The sequence below is a fragment of the Coregonus lavaretus genome (assembly GCF_964263955.1).
Source record: "Coregonus lavaretus genome assembly, contig: HAP1_SCAFFOLD_1381, whole genome shotgun sequence".
In the NCBI taxonomy this organism is placed as follows: Eukaryota; Metazoa; Chordata; class Actinopteri; order Salmoniformes; family Salmonidae; genus Coregonus; species Coregonus lavaretus.
In genome coordinates this window covers 45,642-61,863 of record NW_028166296.1, presented here as the reverse complement: position 1 = coordinate 61,863, position 16,222 = coordinate 45,642, and the positions used below count along the sequence as shown (strand labels likewise).

Here is a 16,222-nt window from a genome sequence, read left to right as displayed (position 1 = left end):
GCATCAACCCACCCTCCAACCCCTCCTGGGACCACCCCAACCCACCCTCCAACCCCTCCTGGGACCACCCCAACCCACCCTCCAACCCCTCCTGGGACCACCCCAACCCACCCTCCAACCCTTCCTGGGACCACCCCAACCCCCCTCCAACCCCTCCTGGGACCACCCCAACCCACCCTCCAACCCCTCCTGGGACCACCCCAACCCATCCTCCAACCACTCCTGGGACCACCCTAACCCACTCTCCAACCCCTCCTGGGACCACCCCATCCCACCCTCCAACCTCTCCTGGGACCACCCCAACCCACCCTCCAACCCCTCCTGGGACCACCCCAACCCACCCTCCAACCCCTCCTGGGACCACCCCAACCCACCCTCCAACCCCTCCTGGGACCACCCCAACCCACCCTCCAACCCCTCCTGGGACCACCCCAACCCACCCTCAAACCCCTCCTGGGACCACCCCAACCCACCCTCCAACCCCTCCTGGGACCACCCCAACCCACCTTCCAACCCCTACTGGGCCACCGCAACCCACCCTCCAACCCCTCCTGGGACCACCCCAACCCACCCTCCAACCCCTCCTGGGACCACCCCAACCCACCCTCCAACCCCTCCTGGGACCACCCCAACCCACCCTCCAACCTCTCCTGGGACCACCCCAACCCACCCTCCAACCCCTCCTGGGACCACCCCAACACACCCTCCAACCCCTCCTGGGACCACCCCAACCCACCCTCCAACCCCTCCTGGGACCACCCCAACCCACCCTCCAACCCCTCCTGGGACCACCCCAACCCACCCTCCAACCCCTCCTGGGACCACCCCAACCCACCTTCCAACCCCTCCTGGGACCACCCCAACCCACCCTCCAACCCCTCCTGGGACCACCCCAACCCACCCTCCAACCCCTCCTGGGACCACCCCAACCCACCCTCCAACCCCTCCTGGGACCACCCCAACCCACCCTCCAACCCCTCCTGGGACCACCCCAACCCACCCTCCAACCTCTCCTGGGACCACCCCAACCCACCCTCCAACCCCTCCTGGGACCACCCCAACCCACCCTCCAACCCCTCCTGGGACCACCCCAACCCACCCTCCTACCCTTCCTGGGACCACCCCAACACACCCTCCAACCCCTCCTGGGACCACCCCAACCCACACTCCAACCCCTCCTGGGACCACACATTTGCACAAATAATATAATTAACAGTCAATCTGTTGGGTAAAATCCACTAAAATAGTTATTTTATGGTTTCAGCTGCAATTGTTGTTTGGCTAGCCCCATGGATCCTAGCAGTGGATAGTTCTAAATAAATGATATCTATAAAAGTGCTGATCCAATGAGGTGTGGTGGTTGCCATCTTAATTCCAACATCTTTTTAGCTGCTGTCCAACCTGACAACATTATACGTCTTTGCTGTAATGACAGTGGTGAATTATCATTCAGTAATAACAGTTTGGGGGAACAAGGTATGAGGATACCTCTTTCCAAAACATGTCCCCTGGTCACTCCCAGTACATATAATTAAAGGAGTCCAAGGCACCTTGATTACATAGATCACACAGAGGAGTGGTTGTGATTTCTATTAAATTATGTTTTCTAGGTGGAAGGTTTACCCTGTGTATGAGATTAAAATGTATTAGCTGGTGATTAGGATTGTTAGATGAACCCACTAAGTTCCTGATGAACTCAACTGGTGAGCCTCTTTAGCAGCTAGTTCCATGGACACACTGATTTCAATGTCCTTTGCCAAGGTCAGATGACTTTCAGTCAACAGTCTCTTTTGTGTAGCTTCACTCCGTAGCCCACATACTAGTCTGTCTCTAATGATGTCATTTAGAACAACATTAAACTCAGTGTTCTGGTAGTTTCTTTAATGCAGCAGCAAACATTGTTACTGATTCTCCCTCTTCCTGATGTCTCCTGTGGAACCTGAACCTTTCAGCATTAATTAGTGGTTCTGGTGAAACATGTCCTTTAAGTATCTCCACAATATCCCCATACGTCTTATTACCTGTTCTGTCTGGCTGTAGCAGGCTGCCTAGTAAATTAAATGTCTTTGGCCCCATTACACTAAAACATGGAGGCACAATGTTGTCCTCATCCATGTCATTTACAAGAACAAAATATTCAAACTGTTCTGTATATGAGCTCCACTGCTCAATACTTTTATCAAACTGTCCAATGTTTCCAACAATTCCAATAATTGTTCATTTCTCAATAAGCTCCTGATTGTCACTCACTTCAATATTGTCCTCAACCAAAGCAATATTTTCCTCAGTCATGTGATCTTCATTCACTTCACTCACTGACGTTTCCTCCTAAGTTCGCTCATTTAGCAGTTTTAATTAAAAGGTTTGTCTTCACAGTTGACGATATTAACTCCAGTGGTGGAAAAAGTACCCAATTGTCATACTTGAGTAAAAGTAAAGATCCCTTAATAGAAAATGACTCAACTAAAAGTGAAAGTCACCCAGTAAAATACTACTTGAGTAAAAGTCTAAAAGTATTTGGTTTTAAATATACTTAAGTATCAAAAGTAAATGTAATTTCTAAAATATACTAAAGTATCAAAAGTAAAAGCACAAGTATAAATCATTTCAAATTCCTTACATAAAGCAAACCAGACGATTTTCTTGTTTTTTAAATTTACATTCAGCCAGAGGCAAACTCCAAAACTCAGACAATTTACAAACAAAGCATTTGTGTTTAGTGAGTCTGCCAGATCAGAGGCAGTAGGGAGGTTCTCTTGATAAGTGTGTGAATTGGACCATTTCCTGTCCTGCTAAGCATTCAAAATGTAATGATTACTTTTGGGTGTCAGGGAAAATGTATGGAGTAAAAAGTACATAATTTTCTTTAGGAATGTAGTGAAGTGAAAGTAAAAGTAGTCAAAAATATGAATAGTAAAGTCAAGTACAGACACCCCAAAAAAACTACTTAAGTAGTACTATAAAGTATTTTTACTTAAGTACTTTACACCACTGGTTAATGCTCTTTCTTAGCTAGCTAGACTATGTACTTGCCTCTGCTATCAATACACTGTGCTAACATTAGCCTATTCTGTACCACAGAAAATAACAGTTTTAAACAGTTGTAAAAACCCACTTCTTCCAGACAGAATAGTTCCTGTAGATTCAGACTTACTCATCGCCAATCTGTTGTTATGTCTCGTGGGTTTCATAACCACGTCTGTATAACAATTCAATAATGATGAGACGGGAGACAGGAATCAGTTCAACCATTTATCTGGAACGTGATCATCTCAATACATACAAACCCCCATGATGCTCTGCGGCACAACCCCAATATACAACAAATACATAGATAAGTAAATGGACACTAAACAAAACTCATAGAGGAATTTAAATGTTCAGTTGTAGAAAGTAGGGCCATGGGATAGGGTCAGAAAGGTCAGTATGTTTGATAACTGGTTCCAGAGGTGACATAACAAGCATAAGGTCCATTATAACCCAGTGAAGTAGAGGTGGGAGCTAAAAGCAGACATGGACAGTGAGACGGTGTGAGGAGGTCAGGGGTGAAACACTAGATCAGGACAGGTAGAAATTGCAGGGATGGTTGTGTTCAGTGTGTGTGTCCAGTGTGTGTGTGTGTGTCCAGTGTATGTATGTGTGTCCACTGTGTGTGTGTCCAGTGTGTGTTTGTCCAGTGTGTGTGTGTGTGTGTGTTCAATGTGTGTGTGTCCAGTATGTGTGTGTGTTCAGTGTCAGTGTCAACAGAGCCAACAGAGACTGTATTTTCTAAAAAAGTTGGGTTCTTTTAATATAGACTGTACTATATTGACTCTGTTTTACAAATCCTTTATTGAGAGTATTTTAACTTTTTGTATTGTTTGTTGGTTTGGCAATGCCACTGTCAGTCAGAGAAACATGCTGAGAAGGATTATTACCACAGCAAGTAAGGTACTTGGAGTCAAACAGACAGGCCTGGATGAGATCTTTAAGGTCAGGGCCCTCCGTAAGGCTCACAAAATCATTTTAGACCCAAGTCACCCCCTGTACCTGGACTTTGAATTACACCCCTCTGGGCGTAGGTATAGGGCACCCCTCAGTAGGAAAAATAGAACGAGACAATCATTTGTGCCAGGTGTGATATCCCTCTTAAATAGCTCGGGCAAATGTTCCCATTGACCCGGTAAGGCCAGCAGGCTAGTCTTTGTTTTAAATGTTTTAAATGTTTTATTTCTTATTTCTTATTTTTATTGGTGCGTGACTGTTATTGAAAGTTGTATTGTCAATCTTGTTTTGTATTTAACGGCACTTTAAATGTGTACATGACACTGCAACAAAATTTCCCCATGGGGACAATAAAGTAAGTAATTAAGTAAGTAAGTAAGTGTGTGTGTTTCCAGTGTGTGTGTGTGTGTGTGTGTCCAGTGTGTGTCTGTCCAGTGTGTGTGTGTGTATTTGTGTATGTGTGTGTGTGTGAGAGTCCTGTGTGTGTGTGTCCAGTGTGTGTGTGTGTCCAGTGTGTGTGTGTGTCCAATGTGTATGTATGTGTGTGTCCAGTGTGTGTGTGTGTGTGAATCCAGTGTGTGTATGTGTGTGTGTGTCCAGTGTGTGTCCAGTGTGTGTGTGTGTGTGTCCAGTGTGTGTGTGTCCAGTGTTTGTGTGTGTCCAGTGTGTGAGTGTGTGTGTGTGTGTGTTCAGTGTGTGTGTGTGTGTGTGTCCAGTGTGTGTGTGTGTGTGTGTGTGTGTGTGTGTGTGTGTGTGTTCAGTGTGTGTGTGTCCAGTGTCCAGTGTGTGTGTCCAGTGTCCAGTGTGTGTGTGATCAGTGTGTGTGAGTCCATTGTGTTTGTGTATCCAGTGTGTGTGTCCAGTGTGTGTGTGTGTGTGTGAGTGTGTGAGTGTGTGTTCAGTGTGTGTGTGTGTGTGTGTGTGTGTGTGTGTGTGTCCAGTGTGTGTGTGTGTCCAGTGTGTGTGTGTGTGTCCAGTGTGTGTGTGTGTGTCCAGTGTGTGCGTGTGTGTCCAGTGTGTGTGTCCTGTGTGTGTGTGTCCAGTGTGTGTGTGTGTTTGTGTGTGTCCAGTGTGTGTGTGTGTGTGTGTGTGTCCAGTGTGTGTGAGTGTGTGTGTAAGTGTGTATGTGTGTGTGTCCAGTGTCTGTGTGTGTGTCCAGTGTCTGTGTGTGTGTGAAAGTGTGTATGTGTGTGTGTTCAGTGTCTGTGTGTGTGTCCAGTGTGTGTGAGTGTGTGTGTCCAGTGTGTGTGTGTGTGTCCAGTGTGTGTGTCCAGTGTGTGTGTGTGTGTGTGTGTGTGTCCTGTGTGTGTGTGTGTCAGGTGTGTGTGTGTCCAGTGTGTGTGTGTCCAGTGTGTATGTGTGTGGGTCCAGTGTGAGTGTGTGTGTGTGTGTGTCCAGCGTATGTGTGTGTGTCCAGTGTGTGTGTCCAGTGTGTGTGTGTGTTTGTGTGTCCCCAGTGTGTGTGTGTCCATTGTGTATGTGTGTGGGTCCAGTGTGAGTGTGTGTGTGTCCAGCGTATGTGTGTGTGTCCAGTGTGTGTGTGTGTTTGTGTGTGTCCAGTGTGTGTGTGTGTGTGTGTGTGTGTGTGTGTCCAGTGTGTGTGTGTGTGTGTGTGTGTCCAGTGTGTTTGTGTGTGTGTGCGTGTGTGTGTGTGTGTCCAGTGTGTGTCTGTCCTGTGTGTGTGTGTGTCCAGTGTGTGTGAGTGTGTGTGTGTGTGTGTGTCCAGTGTGTGTGTGTGTCCTGTGTGTGTGTGTGTGTCAGGTGTGTGTGTGTGTGTGTTTCCTGTGTGTGTGTGTCCAGTGTGTGTGAGTGTGTGTGTCCAGTCTGTGTGTGTGTGTCCAGTGTATGTGTGTGTCCTGTGTGTGTTTGTGTGTGTGTTTGTCCACTGTGTGTGTGTGTGTGTGTCCAGTGTGTGTGTCCAGTGTGTGTGTGTCCTCTGTGTGTGTGTGTTCAGTGTTTGTGTGTGTGTCCAGTGTGTGTGTGATCAATGTATGTGAGTCCTGTGTGTGTGTGTTTGTTTGTCCGGTGTGTGTCTGTTCAGTGTGTGTGTGTGTCAGTGTGTGTGTGTGTGTGTCCAGCGTGTGTGTGTGTCTAGTGTGTGTGATCAATGTTTGTTTGTCCAGTTTGTGTGATCAATGTATGTTTGTCCTGTGTGTGTGTGTGTGTGTGTGTGTGTGTCCAGTGTGTGTTTGTCCGGTGTGTGTGTGTTCAGTGTGTTTGTTCAGTGTGTGTGTGTGTGTGTGTGTATGTGTGTCCTGTGTGTGTTTGTCCGGTGTGTGTGTGTACAGTGTGTGTGTGTGTGGGTCCAGTGTGTGTGTGTGTGTGTGTGTGTGTGTCCAGCGTATGTGTGTGTGTCCAGTGTGTGTGTCCAGTGTATGTGTGTGTGTTTGTGTGTCTCCACTGTGTGTGTGTCCATTGTGTATGTGTGTGGGTCCAGTGTGAGTGTGTGTGTCCAGTGTGTGTGTGTGTTTGTGTGTGTCCAGTGTGTGTGTGTGTGTGTGTGTGTCCAGTGTGTGTGTGTGTGTGTCCAGTGTGTGTGTGTGTGTGTGTGTGTGTGTGTCCAGTGTGTGTGTGTCCTGTGTGTGTGTGTGTCCAGTGTGTGTGAGTGTGTGTGTGTGTGTGTCCAGTGTGTGTGTGTGTCCTGTGTGTGTGTGTGTGTCAGGTGTGTGTGTGTGTGTTTCCTGTGTGTGTCCAGTGTGTGTGAGTGTGTGTGTCCAGTCTGTGTGTGTGTGTCCAGTGTATGTGTGTGTCCTGTGTGTGTTTGTGTGTGTGTTTGTCCAGTGTGTGTGTGTGTGTGTCCAGTGTGTGTGTCCAGTGTGTGTGTGTGTCCTCTGTGTGTGTGTGTGTGTTTGTCCAGTTTGTGTGATCAATGTATGTTTGTCCTGTGTGTGTGTGTGTGTGTGTGTGTGTGTGTGTGTGTCCAGTGTGTGTTTGTCCGGTGTGTGTGTGTTCAGTGTGTGTGTATCAAGTGTGTTTGTGTGTCCAGTGTGTGTCAGTATGTGTGTGTGTGTGTCCAGTGTGTGTGTGTGTGTGTCCAGTGTTTGTGTGTGTCCAGTGTGTCAGTGTGTGTGTGTGTGTCCAGTTTGTGTGTGTGTGTGTGTGTGTCTAGTGTGTGTGTGTGTGTGTGTGTGTATGTCCAGTGTGTCCAGTGTGAGTGTGTGTGTGTGTGTGTGTCCAGTGTGTGTGTGTGTGTCAGTGTTACCATGGTTATTATTTACAGGGACACTGAGGAGTCAACATGATAAATCCTAAACCCTGGATAGAGGGGCTCAGTGAATGTGGAGTGGAATGTGTTCAGGTGGGTCAGTGTGTCAGAGGAGACTCTGTAGAAGGACAGAGTGCCGGCTGGCCAGTCCAGATACACTCCTACTCTGTGGGAGCTGGAGGAGGGGACGTCTATGGTAGTGGACATATTATTGTGACAGGCAGAGTAACTGTTGTCAGAGCAGAACAGACTCCAGGACTTGTCATTGTATCCAATCCCACAGTCCTTACCATTAACCCCTCCTCTCCTGCTGATTCCTTTATATGTCACTCCTATACCAGCCCCTCTCCCACTCCACTCTACCTCCCAGTAACAGCGCCCAGTCAGACCCTCTCTACACAGCACCTGTTCCCAGCCCTCAAATCTCTCTGGGTGATCAGGATACGGCTGCTTCTCACTCCTATATGTCACCTTTCTGTTCTCCTCAGACAGAGAGAGTTATCTGTTTACTGTGTTTAGGTCCAGTGTGAGATCACAGACATCTGATGGATGAAACCAGACACAATATTAGAAATCAGCATCATTCACATTAGAATGTTAACTCACTTTTCACTAATTCATTTAATGTAGATGTTTCTAGGGATCAAAAGGAGAAGTTAAGGTAACTTGAGATTTGTTCAATGATCATATGTTATACTGTATGGTAATATAAAACATACTTATTCCCATTCATTACACACACACACACACACACACACAGAAACACACACCTGTATGCATGCATGAACACACACACACATTTCTAAAGTAACACAAACACGTCACACACACACCCAGACACACACATTGTCAAAGCAACTCTTTGTAAACTTTGGTGTCCCTGATTTGTGCTTCTGTAGAACTACAGCTGATATTTAATATGACCAAGTAAGTAATGATGGTGGTCTTTGACTTTGACTTCACTTGAATTAAGACTTATTCTTAGTCATATTCTTCCCAGCAGTCATCACTCACATTTTCTAAGTCCAGGTTTCATTGTGTTCTCTCCACCATGTTCCACACTGTAGCGGTAAGCAGAAGAACAGACAGTCATTGAGGGATACACCTGAACTCACACACACACACACACACACACACACACACACACACACACACACACACACACACACACACACACACACACACACACACACACACACACACACACACACACACACACACACACACACACGCACGCACACACACACACACACACACACACACACACACACACACACACACACACACACACACACACACACACACACAGTCTTTATATAACTTAGTCCAAGTGGTGGTCAGAATGTTTGTCTTAACTAGCCTGATAACTCCAACATGTCTGATATGAACATTGACATAAACCCTCTACATACTTGAGTTTCTCCAGTCTGCAGTGTGGATCCTCCAGTCCAGCAGAGAGCAGTCTGACTCCTGAGTCTCCTGGGTGATTGTAGCTCAGGTCCAGCTCTCTCAGGTGTGAGGGGTTTGACTTCAGAGCTGAGACCAGAGAAGCACAGCCTTCCTCTGTGACTAGACAGCCTGACAGCCTGTAAAGAGTCAAATCATATTAAAACCACACTGCTATTCTTTGGTGGTCAAAATAGTGGCAGTATATTTTTTCAAAATGTTCAGATACATCAGTGTCCTGAAACCTGCCATATCTATTCATAAATGAATGTATCATTATTAGAAATAACAAATTATCAAAGTATTGCTTGTAGATAGAAACATGTATAGTACAAATATTTGAGTAGACTGACCAGAGCAGTTTAAAAAGCAGTATCAGTCAAAAGACAGACAGTGAGGTATCAGATTTAGATTGTATTGAGTATACAGTCCACACCATATCTATTTTGACAGTGAAGCTAACATTTTAAATGTGGCTCTATACTCCAGCATTTTGGATTTGAGATCAAATGTTTCATATGAGGTGACAGTATATAATGTCACCTTTTATTTGAGGGTATTTTAATACATATCTCTTTCAACATTTAGAAATGAAAGCACTTTATGTATCTAGTCCCCCTATTTGAAGAAAACATAAGTATTCTGACCAATTCACTTATAGTGTATTAAAGTAGTCAAAAGTTGAGTATTTGGTTGTAAACTGGTTGGTTGCATTTGCAGTTTGTTTTGGTTGTGTTTTGGGTTATGTTTTGCCCAACAGTAACTGAATGGTGGATGATGACTGGAGTAATTTTCTGTCTAAGTGAGTAAATAACATGTTTCTAAACACTACTAAATTAATCCTGATGATGCCATGATTAAGAAAAATCATGAATGAATCATGAATTATAATGAGTGAGAAAGTTACAGAGGCTACAACAAAACATGCTAACCTCTCACCATTACCAATAACAGAGGGGGTATGATCCTTGTTCCTCTGTAACTCTCTCATTCATCATCATTCACGATTCATTTATGATTATTCATAATCATGGTAGCATCCACATGAATGTAGAAGTGTTCAGAAACATCTTCTATTCTTACTGACAATACAAGTGAAGTGACTCCAAAATGACAGGACATTATTCACCATTCAGTTTCTACTGGGAAAAACATCATCCAAAACACAACCAAGACAAACTGCAAATGCATTCAACAAGTTTGTAGAATCACAAGCTTGATGTAATCACTGCAGGTATGGAATATTGGACCAAACACTTTTTAATGTATTTTTATTTTATTTAACTAGGCAAGTCAGTTAAAACAAATTCTTATTTACAGTGACGGCCTACACCGGCCAAACCCGGATGACACTGGGCCAATTGTGCGCCGCCCTATGGGACTCCCAATCACAGCCGGTTGTGATACAGCCTGGAATCGAACCAGGAGGTTTGTAGTGACACCTCAAGTACTGAGATGCAGAGCCTTAGACCGCTGCGCCACTCGGTAGCCCACTAAAATTTTGACTAATTTCATTTGTCCAAATAATTACGACTTAAAATGGGAGAACTAGATACGTAAAGTGCTTTCATTTCTAAACGGTAAAAAATATATATTTATGAATACCTTTAAATAAAAGGTGACATTCTGTACTGTTGCCTAATATGAAACATTCTATCTGAAATCCAAAATGATGGAGCATAGCACCAAATGTAAAACTGTAAGCTTCACTGTCCAAACACATATGGTGTGGACTATGTGTGCCTGGTAAACACATGTGGATCTGGTGAACAGTTATCACTTGTTGACCAACTACAGGAATACTGACCTCAGAGTCTCCAGTTTACAGTGGGGATTCTCCAGTCCAGCAGAGAGCAGCTTCACTCCTGAATCCTTCAGGTCATTGTTACTCAGATCCAGCTCTCTCAGGTGTGAGGGGTTTGACTTCAGAGCTGAGACCAGAGAATCACAGCCTTCCTCTGTGACTCCACAGCCTGACAACCTGACAGAGAGATCATCATGATTTCACAAACACACTGTTAATTTAACACCAGTAGTGTAGAAGGACAATGGCAGATGCATTTGGTATATTCTCTTAAACAACATATATATTAATATTCTGTCTCCTAGAATTGTATGGTCATATTGTTATACTAATGTGAACATCAATGCATTGATTCAATATGTTATTCAATAATACATATTTTTCTCTAAACTGAATATTTCTTCCCGATGATTAGTACTTAAATGTCATTTTATGTACTCACAGAGCAGCTCTGGAGGCTTTGACCACTGGCAGCAGCCTCAGAAGACCTTCCTCTGATCTGGAGTATTTCTTCAGGTCAAACACATCCAGCTCCTTTTCTGAAGTCAGCAACACAAAGACCAGAGCTGACCACTGTGCAGGTGACAGTTTGGCTTCTGAGAGACTTCCTGATCTAAGGAAGCTTTGGATCTCCTCCACTAGAGAATGGTCATTCAGTTCATTCAGACAGTGGAACAGATTGATGCACCTCTCTGGAGAGGGATTCTCCCTGATCTTCTCCTTGATGTACTTGACTGTTTCTTCATGGCTCTGTGAGCTGCTTCTTGTCTTTGTCAGTAGACCTCGTAAGTGCTTCTGATTGGACTCCAGTGAGAGGCCCAGAAGGAAGCGGAGGAAAAGGTCCAGGTTTCCTGTCTCACTTCGTAAGGCTTTATCCACAGCACTCTTGTAGACGGTAACTTCAGTAACTTGCGGTTCGGCCATTAGATTCTCATTGTTGTTGATGAATGAGAGGAACACATATACAGCAGCCAGAAACTCCTGAATGCTCAGATGCACGAAGCAGTATACTTTGTCCTGGTACAGCACACATTCCTCTTTAAAGATCTGCGTGCACAATCCTGAGTACACTGAGGCTTCATTGACATCAATGCCAGCCTCTTTCAGGTCTTCTTCATAGAAAATCAGATTGCCATTCACAAGCTGTTGAAAAGCCAGTTTTCCCAGTGACAGAATGCTCTCTTTATTCCAGTGTGGACCTGTCTCTTCTTTCCCAAGATACTTTTCATTCTTCTGTTTGGTATGAAACTCCACAAGGTGTGTGTACATCTCAGTAAGAGTCTTGGGCATCTCTTCTGTCTTGTGTTTCAACATGTGTTCAAGGACTATTGCAGAAATCCAACAGAAGACTGGAATGTGGCACATGATGTGGAGGCTCCTTGATGTTTTTATGTGTGAGATGATTCTGCTGGCCAGGTCCTCTGAATCACTGAATCTCTTCCTGAAGTACTCCTCCTTCTGTGGGTCATTGAACCCTCGTACCTCTGCCACCTGGTCAACACACACTGAAGGGATCTTATTGGCTGCTGCAGGTCGGGTAGTTATCCAGAGGAGAGCAGAGGGAAGCAGATTTCCATTGATGAGATTTGTCAGCAGAACATCCACTGAGGTTGACTCTGTGACGTCAAAACAAATCTTGTTCTTCTGGAAGTCTAAGGGCAGTCGGCACTCATCCAGACCATCAAAGATGAACAGAACCTTGTACTTGTCGTAGTTGGAGATTCTTGATTCTTTGGTTTCCATTGAGAAGTGATTGAGAAGTTCAATGAAAGTGTGTTTTTCCCTGTTCATCAAATTCAGCTCCCGGAAAGGGAATGAAAATACAAATTGGACATCCTGATTTGCTTTTCCTTCAGCCCAGTCCAGAATGAACTTCTGCACAGAGACTGTTTTTCCAATGCCAGCGACTCCCTTTGTCAGCACAGTTCTGATAAGTTTGTCTTGTCCAGTTAAGGGTTTGAAGATGTCGTTACATTTGACTGCAGTCTCTGGTCTTGCTTGTTTCCTGGTTGTTGTCTCAATCTGTCTCAGCTCATGTTCATTATTGACCTCTCCTGTTCCACCCTCTGTGATGTAGAGCTCTGTGTAGATCTTATTGAGAAGTGTTGGGTTTCCTTGTTTAGCGATCCCCTCAAATACACATTGAAACTTCTTCTTTAGATTAGATTTGAGTTCACGTTGGCAAATCACAGCAAGCTCATCTGAATGAAGAAATAACACAGAGGATATGAATATTACGTCTGTTTTAATGCCTACAGTATTGTGGGACTATTATACAATTTTAAATTATAATTATTTATTCGCTTAACTGACTGTATAAATGTGTAAATGTTTTCATAATGCAGTACAGACTGGTGTGACTGATTATATTATTATTGGTATTCTCTCTCTCTCTCTCTCTCTCTCTCTCTCTCTCTCTCTCTCTCTCTCTCTCTCTCTCTCTCTCTCTCTCTCTCTCTCTCTCTCTACACAACACATCCCTGCTGCTACTTGATGAGGTCACTAGGTGTTGTGTTAAGGCTGCTACAATATCATTTAGTTACACAGCTACTTTAGCTGTACTTTAGCTACAGCTTTTAAATGTTTGTTATAAAACAGCATTCAACATCAGGCAGACAGCTCTTACTTTTCTCCAGTGTGTCAGCAAGCTCCTTCTGGTTCATTTTCCTCAGGACGTGCAGTGTGATCTTCAGAGCCCCCTCTCTGGCACTGCTCTCCTGCTTCTCATCTTCAGCATCCACCACTTCCTTATCCTGCTTCTGACTCTCAAAGCCTTCTGGGAGTTCTGGACTAAGAATCCTCTTGAACCTCTTCAGCTCGTTCTTCACAAATGTCATAATATTCTCTTCAAGCAACTGAAATAAATCAAGTAAATAAGTTAAGCAAGAGACTAAACGCTTTCTCATTAACACATGAATGAATGATTGACAGATCAACTTTACTTGAGGTAAACAAAAACAAATGTACATAACAGGACCACATACACTGAATATGGAGGCCAGGTCTGTTTGATGACTCTGGGAAGACTGACCACTGAGAATCTCTGACTCTGATCTCTCCTGTTGGTTTCTGTGGACAAAACATCAGATTACATCTCCTCATCCAGGGAGTGTGCACACACACACACACACACACACACACACACACACACACACACACACAGTTTTAGGACTATGAAAATGGAAAAAAGGATTAGCCTATGGATTATGAAAACAACCAAAATAAATGGGAAAATGGGAGAGGAGAAATGACTAGAGACAGTGTTGTTTAACTCACAGACCATGACCCATGAGTTCTTCTTACCTTTGTTCAGTAGAAAAGTCTCCCTCTCTGAACTCTATAAAACAACCCATAGACCAGTCACTCTTCATGGACACACAGCTGGGTACAGGGGAGGCTGGTCTCTCCTGCTTGATTGGGCTTCAACACAACAGAGACAAACATTACGTCTCTCATCTACTCTGAGCTCAGATGGGGAAACATAAGAAGAGTTTTATTCCAAAACTCTATATATCCATTTTCAGAAATGTTGGTAAATTAGCTTTTATTGTTTAAAGAAGTTATGAAAGAGATTGGTGTGTTTTTTCACTAGCTAATCATGGTATGGGGTTGTTCAATGACAGACATGTATTTGTTTAAAATCTATCACTTGATGGTTTCATTTCAGAGAGACAAATAATCATGTTTTTTTTTTTTGCATAATGCTATATATCTGCCTCACTCTCAGAGAAATAAGTAGTACTGCTAGGTTTTACACAGTAATAATATCTGCCTCACTCTCAGAGAAATAAGTAGTACTGCTAGGTTTTACACAGTAATAATATATATCTACCTCACTCTCAGAGAAATAAGTAGTACTGCTAGGTTTTACACAGTAATAATATATCTGCCTCACTCTCAGAGACATAAGTAGTACTGCTAGGTTTTACACGGTAATAATATATCTGCCTCACTCTCAGAGAAATGAGTAGTACTGCTAGGTTTTACACAGTAATAATATATCTGCCTCACTCTCAGAGAAATAAGTACTACTAATAGGTTTTACACAGTAATAATATATATATCTGCCTCACTCTCAGAGAAATAAGTAGTACTGCTAGGTTTTACACAGTAATAATAATTAAAAAGAACGCTCGATTGAGGTGTTACTTTGGTAGATAATGTCACCCATCTAAATACATCGTTTTTATTTATTTTTTATAATTAACAAAATGTATGTTGTTTTTGGTTTATGTCAGTTTCATTGTGCTATGCTATAAATTGTTATTTTTTTGTTGTAAGTGGTAAAATGAACTAGAAAATGTCATATTTTGCAATTCTGAGTAATTACTACTTTAGTAAGGATATACACGTTATTCAGTACTACTGCAGTTACTAAATAATTCCAATAGATGGCAGCATAAGACCACGAATGACATTTCAGAAGGTTAGTTTAGTTTTCTCCCTGGATACACCACCACTCCCCCTCACAGGAAAACTCCTGCACACGCTTTTTACTGTCCCTTTCCACACTGCTAACGCAAGAGGAACGACTGAAAAAGCATTTAACAGATTACTGTGAAATAATATAATGATGATTCATGTTTATTATGACCATACTTCATTACTATAATGATTATCAATAAGCCTGAACATTAATTTAGTCACCTCTGGTCGAGAAAAACATATTTTCCTAGTACATTCATTGTCAGATTCATCAACCAGCAGCGAGCACTCTGCCTTCTAGCACAAGCGAGGGGCATGTTGAGGTACATTTGCTAACCGCGAGGGTTGCATGATGTAATTTATTGGTGGGCTGGAAGACGCACTCTTGTCTTTTCTATTCCGAGGTTGTTTAATCGCAATATTAGATATTTAAAAATGCATGTATATTAGAGTTGAGGTTGGAGCATCTGACTAGTGATTATTTACCAGGGGTTCAACACCTGCTATAGTCACTATTTAATTGCTCTTCCAAAAGCATCACAGGCCTAATACGAGATATATAGCTAGCTAAAGTAATGAGTGACCATTTTAGAAAATCATGGGACATTTAGAATTTGGTTGCATGCTATTTTATGTCAATCATATTGCTGCTTGTAGCCTATAACTGATGTTTCGTGGTCTTATGCTGCCATCTATTGGAAATATTTAGCTATTAAAAGTTATTAATTCACGTACAGACGTTGGTGAGGCAGCTAAGAAATAAAGTGTATTAGATCAGTCTCAAACCTGCCCCACGCCAATTGCTGGACTTTCACACAGAGGTTACTAGGTCAACCAATTCAAACCACATTTGAAAAATAAAACAAATGTGTCTTATTTATCAAGTGTTCTGTCTTGCAATTATATATATAATAAAATAACAACAAAATAATCAAAACGCTACTTAATACTATAATTGTATTTACTAAGATAATATTATTACTAAAATAGTTTCTAAAAGTGTTCTAGGCTACCCTACCCTAGAATTAGGGGTTACGGCTAAAATAGGTTATAAGTAGGGTAAGAGTTTCTGTATAGCACTTTGTGACATCTGCTGGTGTAAAAAGGGCTTTATAAATACATTTGATTGATTGTTAGGTTTAGTGTTTTTATGGCAAAAAACAGTATGGGTTTATAGCACTCTTGCGCCTCCCTTTGGCCATCTGTTGGTACTACATAACTCATTCATTACATTTTTTACATTTACATTTTACATATTTAGCAGACGCTCTTATCCAGAGCGACTTACAGTTAGTGAGTGCATACATTTTCATACTGGCCCCCCGTGGGAAACGAACCCACAACCCTGGCGTTGCAAG

General features: G+C 43.1%; 1 protein-coding gene and 1 long non-coding RNA gene across 2 annotated transcripts in view; one reads left to right on the top strand and one right to left on the bottom strand.

The window, feature by feature from the left end:
- The window catches only part of LOC311114899, a 112,133-nt gene that overhangs the window by 57,604 nt on the left and 38,307 nt on the right, over window positions 1-16,222 (top strand). The window lies entirely within an intron of this gene.
- On the bottom strand, window positions 1,210-14,610 carry LOC311114895 (NLR family CARD domain-containing protein 3-like; the record flags this gene model as incomplete). Its single annotated transcript, XM_084190118.1, has 5 exons — window positions 1,210-1,221; window positions 8,658-8,775; window positions 10,443-10,616; window positions 10,882-12,640; window positions 14,589-14,610. 5 exons carry the CDS (start codon window positions 14,608-14,610, stop codon window positions 1,210-1,212), a joined length of 2,085 nt encoding a protein of 694 aa, XP_084046244.1.